This window comes from Tupaia chinensis, unplaced genomic scaffold, assembly GCF_000334495.1.
Source record: "Tupaia chinensis unplaced genomic scaffold, TupChi_1.0 Scaffold000074_1, whole genome shotgun sequence".
Taxonomy (NCBI): Eukaryota; Metazoa; Chordata; class Mammalia; order Scandentia; family Tupaiidae; genus Tupaia; species Tupaia belangeri.
Genome location: NW_006159534.1, coordinates 1656676 through 1667127, shown reverse-complemented (window position 1 = coordinate 1667127; position 10452 = coordinate 1656676). Strand labels below are relative to the sequence as shown.

The 10452-nt window shown below is 44.2% G+C and overlaps 3 protein-coding genes across 3 annotated transcripts in view; 1 reads left to right on the top strand and 2 right to left on the bottom strand.

The window, feature by feature from the left end:
* TOR1AIP1 (torsin 1A interacting protein 1) overlaps positions 1-759 on the bottom strand; it is a gene marked incomplete in the record, with an annotated part of 47440 nt that extends 46681 nt beyond the window's left edge. The window contains 3 exon segments of the mRNA XM_014583786.2: positions 25-373; positions 508-617; positions 751-759. Of these exon segments, the coding sequence (XP_014439272.1) occupies positions 25-373; positions 508-617; positions 751-759 (468 nt within the window).
* Positions 254-8301, bottom strand: LOC102489971 (uncharacterized). Its single transcript, XM_014583782.2, has 3 exons — positions 8265-8301; positions 7312-7797; positions 254-1160 (listed from the first exon to the last, which is right to left on the bottom strand). Exons 1-3 carry the CDS (start codon positions 8299-8301, stop codon positions 883-885), a joined length of 801 nt encoding a protein of 266 aa, XP_014439268.1. The 3' UTR covers positions 254-882.
* Positions 7602-10452, top strand: part of LOC102480768 (torsin-1A-interacting protein 2) — a 29766-nt gene continuing 26915 nt past the window's right edge. Inside the window, exon 1 of the mRNA XM_006142303.3 lies at positions 7602-7695. The gene's annotated coding sequence lies outside the window, so the exon portion shown is untranslated. The remainder of the gene's footprint in view (positions 7696-10452) is intronic.

Sequence of the window (10452 nt, the reverse complement as noted above, 5' to 3'; positions counted from 1 at the left end):
GCTTTCTCTCCCTTCCTCTTGCACAGAATCGGGCCGGAACTCTTGTGGCTGGGTTCGTCTTCCCACGGGGAACCTTTCTTTGGCTACCCGGGGCTCGAAATCGCCGTACACTTCTGGCGGCTCTTCTGAAAACCTCACTTCCCGCCGGCCCTGGCGCGCCAGAGGAGTTCCGTACGCAGGCGCACCACCGCCGCCGCCGCCATTTTGAGGGGCGAGCCGGCGCCGTGCCTCCCGTAGGGTTTTTTTTTTTGTGCGGCCGGTGATGGCGATGGCTTCTCGGCGGTGTTGGGCGGTGGTCTCGGTGGTTAGGGAGGCAGTTGAGAGTCGCCGGGGCCGCCGCCTGCGTCGTCGCTGCTGTGCCGCAAACCTGCATCTGGGCCCATGATGTGTCCCGAGGGCTGTGGAAGAGGCAGTGCCTGGGCTGGGTCAGCTGCTGTGGGTCACTCCCGCCTCCTGGCTCGCGGCACCAAAGAGGAGAAGGGGGAGGAGGACGTCGTTGTCCTGGGCCTTGGAGGAGGGAGAGGTGGGGGCGACGGGAGGTTGGCAGGGCAGCGCTCCAGTCCCAAGTCCAGCCGCAGGCGTTGCCCGCCCGCGGGAGACGCCCGCCCTGTCGTCTCCTGGAAAGGACATGCGAAACCCGGGTTGGACAAGACCGGGTGTTTCAGTCCTCGCCTCCAGGGTGCTGCGCAGTTTTCCTGGAACCTTTATTTTATTATTTATTTATTTATTTATTTGTAACTCAACCGCTACCTTGGTCATGCCTTTTCCAAGTGTCCCTAGCAGGAGTGATGATCAGTAAAATACCTTTGCAAGTGTCACTTTTTCATGACGCACATTCTTAGTTCCAAGTTCCGAATGAAGGTGGTTGCCTGGTTTTAAGTTTTAAATCACCTGTTGAGCGTGTACACAGTCGTATCCACAGTCACACTGGACGGGGGGCTCTCCGTCTGCGAAATGTATCCGTAGCAATACAACCGAATTCCAGTTCTTTCTTGTGCAAGTTCTATTCGCGTAGCGCTGTTGCGAAGCTCTCAGTGCTGCGTTATGCTCCGCGAGCATTGAACAAGCTGCGTTGATCAAAGGGGGTACTGATTTCAAGTTGTGATCCATTTTTACTTTCACTCCGCACGACCCGTAACACTGCATTTGACTTAGAATCCCTGCATTTAGTTAAGAAGAAAGCTTAAAGTTATTTCACCTCTGTGTGCTCTATTTATAGATAGGGATAATGTGCAAATATCTCATCAAGTTGACACAAACGGATTTAGTGTGAAGTCTGAATAATTACTGAAAGTTTAATGTTACCTTCAGATATACAACTTGTCTTGGAAGACTTTCTATGATTAATTTCAGGGGATAGATTAAAAAATTCTAATTTGGATATTCGTTAAAGTGAATCAGAATATTTTGATGTTGCTTATTCTTTCAAGTATTTTAAATAATCACCTTGGAATGTTCTTGAGCAACTTACTGCTCAAACTTGCCACAAATTTCAGTTACTTGAAGACCTGAGATGTATGTTTTCAATAAAAGTCCATGAATCTGGCCACAGAGGGCCAAATAGCATGCATTAGAGTTTTAGCCTGTGATGAGCCTGGATTAGTTTACACAATACAGCCAAGCAAATCAGAGGAGCAATAAGAAAGACTGATACTGTGTTTTTAAGTCCTTTAAGGGCAAATGAAAAGGATTTTCTCATCAGCCTGAGTTAGATGATATATTTAGAAAATTTACAAAACATTCTTCACCAACGAAATGCTGAAAACTGTTGATATTTATAAATATCTTTTTATTTAGTGCTTCCTCTGTAAGGTGACTGTCACATTACTCATTAACACAATAGTAAAAGTTTCTTAATGACGTAATTGTTAAAGGATATGTTTTACAATATTAATGTACTAATTTATGTAATTAACATTAGTGTACTTATTAAGAGCCTCTTTAAAACATACCAAGAAAGGTGACTATACAGAAACTTAAGTACTAGCTTGTGAAACTTGGATACAGGCATATAAAACTTAGGTCTAGGGGATGTATTTTTTAAAAAAAGATGAGAGGTTCTATGTATTATGGAACAATCTGAGAAGATGAGAGGCTCTACATGGTATCGAATAATTGGTATGTATTATTTTATAATTAAAACTAAAAGGAGTGCCTCTTGAATGAATGAATCTTAAAATCGGAGGCATGGGGGAACCAGCAGTTAGCGTAATGACTATGTCGCTGGACTCCCACGTAGTTGACCGTGGTTCGTGTCCCGGACCCAGTGGCTTAAAACTCACGCCGGGCGTGTGTGCGTGCGTACCCAAGATCCCGAGAGGAGAATGGAGGAGAAGGGATTGCGGCGTGACCATCCCCCCTGGGGGGTGAGTTCTCCCTTTCTGTCTCTATGTCTCTCTCTGTCTGTCTGGTGAGCGCACGCGCCCTACAGTGAAAATCTCTCCAAAAAAAAAAAAAATCGGAGGCATGGTAACTTTAATGTTAACAAACATATTCGCTTAGGATTTTTACTCTCATCTAGGTTATAAGAGTACATAATCTTGGGGTCAGCAGGTGGCATGCTGGTTAAGATGCTGGACGTGGTTTGAGTCCCAGACCTGGCAGCTTGCTTCCTTTCTTTTCTTCTCTTTCTATCTCTGTCTCGCTCTCTCTGTGTCTCACTTTGGTGAGTGCCTGTGCCCTATAGCAAGATTCTAAAAAAAATAAATAAGGATAATCTTTATTTTTTTAGAGATTTTTGCTATAAGGTGTATGCACTTGCCAGAGAAACAGAAAGTGAGAAATCGCCCCCCAGGGGGAACAGCCACACCACAATCCTTTCACCCCCATACTGTCAGGATCTTAGGCCGGCACCCAGCGTGAAGTTTAAGCCACCAGGTCTGGGACTCAAATGCGGTCAACCATTACACCATCTGCTGGTCCCATAAAGGATACATAATCTCGAGGCCATAATCTTGTGGTCCTTAAGGTGCTGGATTCCCATATAGCTGACAACATTTTGAGTTCTGGACCCCATGGCTTGAAAATGACACCAAGCATGTGTGTACCCGACATCCTGAGAGAATGGAAGAGAAGGGATTTACTCCCCTGGAGTGTGATGTCTCACTTTTCCCTCGCTTTGACAAGTACATGTGCCTGACAGCAAAAACCTAAAAGAAAAAAAAAAGGGGGCCAGCATGGGACATAGTGGTTAAGGTACAGGATTCCACATGACCAACTGTGGTTCAAGACCCTAACCCAGTGGCTTGAAAATCATGCCATCCTCATGTGTATGTATGTGCTCAAAATCTTGAAAGGAGGATTGGATAAAGGATTGCCATGTGGCCATCCTCCCTGGGGAGTGACTGTTCACTCTCTGTCTCTCTCCGTCTTTGGTGAGTGCACGTGCCCTATAGCAAACAAATCTTGAAACATAATCCTAGGTCTGCCATAACTGCCTCCCACACCTAGCAACCCTACAAATAACAAACTTTCAACACTAGCAGCAAGGTAAAGCTAAACTCTTGTCAAACCAGATTTTCTATTGTAGATGTTTCCCAAACTGCAAGGGTGGCCCTGAAGGGTTTACATTACAGAGATAGTAGATTCATAGCCAATATTATAAGGGATTTGCTGGGTTACTAATACCAAGAGGAGGGCTAAACTCTGTTAAAAACAGTTCAGGGACCAGCAGGTGGTGTGGTGGTTAAGGGCTCTGGACTCCCCCATGGCCAACCACGGTTTGAGTCCCAGATCTGGCAGCTTGCTTTCTCACTTTCTCTCTCTCACGCTCACTCTGTTCCTCTCTAGTCAAAATAAATGAATAAAGTTAAATAAAATAATTATTTAAAAAATTTTTACTTTGGAATTTGGGGAATATGAAAGGACTGGGGAGACAGAATAGTGGGGTTTTGATTAGTGGAAACAAAACTGCAGATAGAAGGAACAATGTCTAGTGTTGACGAAATACAGAGGGGGCAGTGTGGCTAACAATGTTTCTTCAAATGGTTGAGATGATGGGTATACTAATTACCTTGATTTAATCATGATGAATTGCATTTAGTATTCATCATACTGAAAAATCACATGTAATTGTTATGCTAATAAAATTATAAAGAAATACAGAAGTATTAGATGAATTGAAACATAGGTAAGAAGAAATAATTAGAACAGTGTATTCATTGATTCATGTATGTATTAAACAGCTATTCTGTGACAACAAAGATGAAGACAACATTACCCTAGGAAGTTTGCCATGTTAGGGAAGACAGATAAAAAATTTGTAATTTGGATTAAATGATTGACATGAATTCACATACCTAGCTATTAGGCCTAGGTCTAGAAATTCTGTGCTCTAGACACTGGATTTCAAAGGCAAATGACACTTAATTTGAAATAATTTTTTGTACAGTAGGTTTTGTTTAGGATAAGCAGAAATCTAGTTATTTTCATAGTATTCAACTTTCTGATCGGATTGGGAAATAACTTTGGGATTATGGCTTAGTATAAAGGGGCAACATTGTTCATTTTAATAAGGAAAAGGTGATTAAAATATTTAAGAGGAAGTGAATTAAAGATATGGTAGCTGAGTCTACTTATTCCCAATTCTTAAAGACATAATATAGGGCCTAGCATGTGGTATTGTGGTTAAGGTGCTGAACACCTACATGGCCATCTATGGTTTGAGTCCTGGACCTGGTGGCTCAAAACACACTGGGTATGAATGCCTGCATGCCCAAAATCCCGAGAGGAGAATGGAAGAAAAGAGATTGAGATGTAGCTATTCTCCCCACTCCCACCCCTGGGATGATTTCTCACTTTTTCTCTGTTTGTCTCTGTCTCTCCAGCAAGCACACATGCCCTATAGCAAAACTCTCTCCAAAGGGAAAAAAAAAAAAGAAAGAAAGAAAAGAAAACGTCTAGCTGGAAATGCTATACTGAAATTAAGAAAATTTAATGGGGACCAGCAGTTGGCGCAATGGCTTTGTCGCTGGACTCCCATGTAGTCAACTGCTATTCAAGTCCCAGACCAGTGGCTTAAACTTTCACCAGGTGTGTGTGCGTGTGTGCCCAAGATCCTGAGAGAAGAATGGAGGAGAAGATCCCCCCCCCGGGGGGGGTGTGATTTTTCGCTTTCTGTCTCTCTGTCTCTGTCTTTATGGCGAGCACACGCCCCCTCTAGCAAAAACCTCTCCAAAAAAATTTAATGATGTGAATGGAATGTAACACTCTTCCACTTTTGTTTAGTTAGATATCTCAGTCAGTTATTAACAGCATAGAAAAGTGCTCCCAAATCCTGTGACTCCTGCCAAAAGAATGACAGAGAGTTGAAGGCACTAAAAATTCTGTTATGTGAGGAATCATTAATATGATAAATAGTTGAGCTTCCAGGGCCGGCAGGTGGCATTGTGGTTAAGGGTGCTAGACTTACACATGGCCAACCTTGATTCGTGTCCTGGACCTGGTGGCTTGCTTTCTCACTTTCTCTCTTGTCCCTCTCTGGTCAAATTTAAATAAATAAAGTTAAATAAAAAGAATTCTTAAAAAGAAAGAAAGGTCAGGAACCAGCAGTTAGCGTAATGACTATGTCGCTGGACTCCCCCACGTAGCCAACCGCGGTTCGCATCCCAGACCCGGTGGCTTAAAACTCACGCCGGGCGCGTGTGCGTGTGTGCCCAAGATCCCGAGAGGAGAATGGAGGAGAAAGGATTGCGGCGTGACCATCCCCCCTGGGGGGTGATTCCTCGCTTTCTGTCTCTATGTCTCTCCCTGTCTGTCTGGCGAGTGCACGCGCCCTATAGTGAAAATCTCTCCAAAAAAAAAAAAAAAAGGAAAGGTCCACCTGTAAAAAAAAAAAAAATTGAGCTTCCACCATGTACTGGGCAGTTCTTGTTCCAGGTGCTAGTGATACAGTGGTGAACAAAACAGATTAAAAGAAAATACCCAGGCCAGTCATAGTGTGGTGGTGAAGGCAGATGGATCCCACAGGCTGACCTTGCTTTTTGAGCCCTGGGCTCCCTTCCTTAAGTGCATGGTGTGTGTACATGCATGCCCGAAATTCGGAAGGGAGAAACGGAGGAGGGATTGTGTGTGACCATCCTCCGTGGGTATGTTTTCTCACCTCCCTTCTCTGCCTCTGGTGAGTGTGTGCACCCTTTGGCAAATCTATAGAAAGGGTGGGGGGAAGGAAAAGAAAATACTCTGCGTTTTGGAATTAATATTCCACGACAGGAGTCAGACACAAAATGTAAGTAAATAGTGTGTTGTCGAAAAGTGGTAAGGGGAAAAATTGTAAAGGGGAAGGGATATTTATATGAGTAGATTCTTGTGTTGTCTTGAACGGGTGTGGTTCAGGAACTTCAGACTTGCTTGACTTTGCCCCTAGCCATCTTGTTCTTGTGTAAACTGTTTGCTCTCTCAATTTAGACATTTATAAAATTAACCTACCAAAATAATTAATGATCAACTTTTTTTTTATTTTTTTTTTGGAGAGGTTTTTGCTATAGGGTGCTTGCACTCACCAGAAAGACAAAGCAAGAAATCACCCTCCAGGGGGGATGGCCACTCCACAATCCATCCTCGCTGCAACCCCTTCATCCTCCATTCTCTTCTCGGGATCCTGGGTGCACACACACACACCCAGTGTGAGTTTAAGTCACCAGGTCAGAGACTAGACTACGTGGGAGTCCATTACGCCAACTGCTGGTCCCAGATTTACCTACTTTCTACTGTTATTTAGCAGACACCCTTTCTTTTTTTTTTAAAAAAAGATAGGTCTTTTTTTTTTTAAATTATTTTTTCATTCACTTTCATTTGACCAGAGAGAGAGATTGAATTATTTATTCATTCACTTTCATTTGACCAGAGAGAGAGAGAGAGAGAGAGAGAGAGAGAAAGTGAGCCACCAGGTCCAAGGCGTGAACTGTGATTGGCCGCGTGGGAGTGTCCAGCGCCTTAACCACCAGGCCACCTGCTGCTCCCAGACACACTTTTTTTTTTTAAGAATTATTTTATTTAACTCTCTTTTTTATTTTGACCGGAGAGGGACAGAGCGAGAGACAGACGGGGAAAGTAAGAAAGCAAGCTGCCAGGCTCAGGGCTTGAACTGCAGTGGGCCATGTGGGAGTCCGGCTCCCTTAACCACCATGCCACCTGCCGGCCCGCCAGACACACTTCTTTTCCGTTGTCTCCTTTACTCCCGACAACTTGGGGACAGGTGGAGTGGCTCCTCGTTTGACACGCGGGCCGACTGAGGTTAAGATCGGGCTGCTCGCTGGGGGACCTCCTTAGTAAGGATAAGGCCGGTCCCGAGCCGTTCTGACGGTGCGTTACCATTCGGTCGCGCCTGTCGCCGTGTTGGTCCCCCGGTTCTTCCAGCCCGTGACGTCCGCGTCGTCAGACGTCCTCGCAGAGGGGCCTGCGTTCTCGTCCGCGGCGAGCCGAGGTCCCGGGCGTGGCTCCCCCGGCGCTGGCTGACCCCTGGCCGCCGAGGTTGAGGGCGGAGTAGGGCCGGGCGCGGCACGGGGACTACCAGTCCCAGCGTTCCGCGGGCGTCTTCCCGGAGGTCGCTGTCGCCGTGGCCGTCACGTGGGCGGGGCCTGGACGACGTTCGGCCGCGGGGCCGCGCGGGGAGCAGCCCGGCGTCGTGGAGCAGAGCGAGCGGCCGGAGGGCTTCCGCGACGTTGGCGGCCGACGACGGGAACGCGGCTGGGCCCTGTAAGTTAGCGAGGCGAGTGTTGGACTTTTCTGTTTCAGCGTCGGGGCGGAGAAGCTGCTTTCCCAAGGTCTCTCGGAAACGCTGCCTCCCCGCCCCCACCCCTTATCGCACCCACGTTAAAGTAGGAGGGCTGAGCGGTCTATTTCTGTTTCGGAGTAAGAAAAGAAAGTGTTTCTTTAAACGTTAAACAAGTTAAGGTGGGAGTAAAATTTTGGTTTGGACTTTAAATGTGAAGCCGACTTCCTTTAAAGTCCTGAGTGTAAACGGGGAAAACTACTAGAGCAGGTGGAGATCACTCCTTTTACCACCGCGTCTAACAGGATTCCATCGTCCGTCGTCCTCCTAATCCTTAAAGATAGTACTTTTTCCCCCCTTTAACCTTAATGGTGCTAAGAAAGGCTTTGGTGAGAGCCTGTAATTACCATTTATTTTGCTACATATTATATATGTACTCCCAGTTGTACTTCATACCCGATGAGAAAAGCTTAACTGCTTTTCCTTCTTTCATCATAGTCTATGGTACACTGCTTTATCAGTACTGCTTAATAGTTAGACTTTATACTCTTACACAGGTACAGAAACGACTTCTTATTCTGATTAAACATACTGTTTCTGACCTGTATTTAGATTTTTTTTTTTAGAGGTTTTTGCTATAGGGCACCTGCGCTCGCCAGAAAGAGAGACAGAGAGCGAGAAATCACCCCCCAGGGGGATGGCTATGCCTCAGTCCCTTCTCCTCCATTCTCCTCTTGGGATCTTGGGCACGCACGCACACGTGCCTGGCGTGAGTTTAAGCTGCGGGGTTCGTGGCTCCAACTGCGGTCGACTACATGGGAGTTCAGCGACATAGCCATTGTGCTAACTGCTGATCCCTGGCCTGTATTTAGATTTAAGAACATTTTATTTTGGATCATTCCTTGTCTTTTAGGAAATAAGGATGTGGCAACCATCCTGATTCATTGATGTTATTTTTTAAGCATAAGATTAGTTTATAAATGGCCAGTGGGAACTCACTTAACAAAAAAAACCTTCATGGTAGAGGAACTAAAAATGTTCTTGGAAGGCTTTACGTGGATAAGAATAGTTTGAACACTATGAAAACTTAGAGTGAGCACTCCTGATTAATGTTAAGTATGCCGAATGCACAGTCCCCAACTCCATAGCCAGATTTTCTGCAGATTTATCATGTAACCTTGGGTGACTCATTTGAGTTCTGTTTTATCTAGTGTCCCTAGCTAATGTGGAGACAAAACTAGCCTGCGAGCTACAAAGTAACAAGAATTTTGCCAAGTTTTTCAGGATTATTGGGTATTTTAATAATGCATTGTATCTTGTATGTAATTTATTTTTCCCTAAGATGTTATTTTAAAGTGTATTCCAGGGGCCCGAAGGTGGTATAGTGCTTAACTCCAAAGTGGCTGACCATGGTTCGAGTCCTGGACTCGTTGACTTGAAACACATGCCAGGCACGTGTGCATGAGTGTCAGTGCCCGAAATCCTGAGAGGAGAATGGAGGAGAAGGGATTGTGGTGTGGCCATCCCCCCATGGGTGTGATTTCTCACTTACTGTCCTTGTTTGTCCAGCGAGCACACACACCCAGTAGCAAAAGTATCTCTAAAATAAATAAATAAATAAAGTGTATTCCATAGAAATGCACATTTTTTTGAAGACCATTTGAATTTCTTTCTGGAAGGTTCACTCAGAGAAACCTTGTTTGTGTATCCCTTTGAGTTGTACACTAAGCCAGCAGAGAGAGCATGGACACTTGGAGGTTCGACAACTTCTAAAAACCCCAAGAGAATGTATTGGCTGTTTTCATTTTGCATTTAGAATTGTAAGTGTGATAAAGTTTCAGTAATATTTCTACATCTAATGAGCTCACTATCAAACTGTGTCCCACAAGAGGTCATTTAATACGGTGATTACATCCTATCATACATTTTTCACCAAAAATCAAGCATTTGTGAATAAAGAAGGGTGTCTTAATATTGGTTATGAGCAATGCCTCTTTGGAGGCAGAGCTGGCTTTGAATTCCTCATTTATCATTGTGTGACCTTGGCCGGTTACTTCATTGCCCTGATCCCATTTCCTTGTCAATGAAGTAGAGATTCACAGGGTCATTTGGAGTAATAAATAAGGTAGTTTAAGAACTCAGTAGATAGAAACTGTAATTACTAGTTGGGCTACTTTCCTCTTTACTAATATTAAAGGAGTTGGCACATGATTTTAATAATCAGGAACATGGTTTATTATAGTGGACTGTAAGTCCACCACCTCACCATATCAAATTGTTCTTATTTTCATTTTTCTCAGTCCTTTATTTTTAAGATGTTTTTAAAAGAATTATTTTATTCAACCTCATTTATTTATGTATTATTTGACCAGAGAGGGACAGAGAAGGAGAGAGAAAGATTGAGAGAGAGAGAGAGAGGGAAAGTGAGAAAGCAAGCCGCCAGGTCCAGGATTCAAACCGTGATCGACTATGTGGGAGTCTAGCGCCCTTAACCACCATGCCACCTGTGAGCCTCCCATTGGTCCTTTATTTTAGGTATATATAATGTTAATGTAATAACATTTTTATAAAAAGTCTAACTTAAAATACTAGTTGATTAACTTCTGAAGATTTAGAAGAAATAACAACTAAAGACAATGTGGGATCCTGGATTGGACCCTGGAACAGAAAAACCACATAATGGAAAAGAATTTGAATATGGCTTGTAGTTAATCAACTTTACCAATTTTTTTTTTTTTTTT

Excerpts from the sequence above, each read along its gene's own strand:
- LOC102489971 (XM_014583782.2), bottom strand. The coding sequence starts at position 8,301 with ATGTTTAATCAGAATAAGAAGTCGTTTCTGTACCTGT. Across the intron at positions 7,798-8,264 it reads GAAGTCGTTTCTGTACCTGT|GGGTGGGGGCGGGGAGGCAG; the intron begins GTAAGAGTATAA and ends GGGTGCGATAAG. Across the intron at positions 1,161-7,311 it reads GCGACAGGCGCGACCGAATG|GGATTCTAAGTCAAATGCAG; the intron begins GTAACGCACCGT and ends AACTAAATGCAG.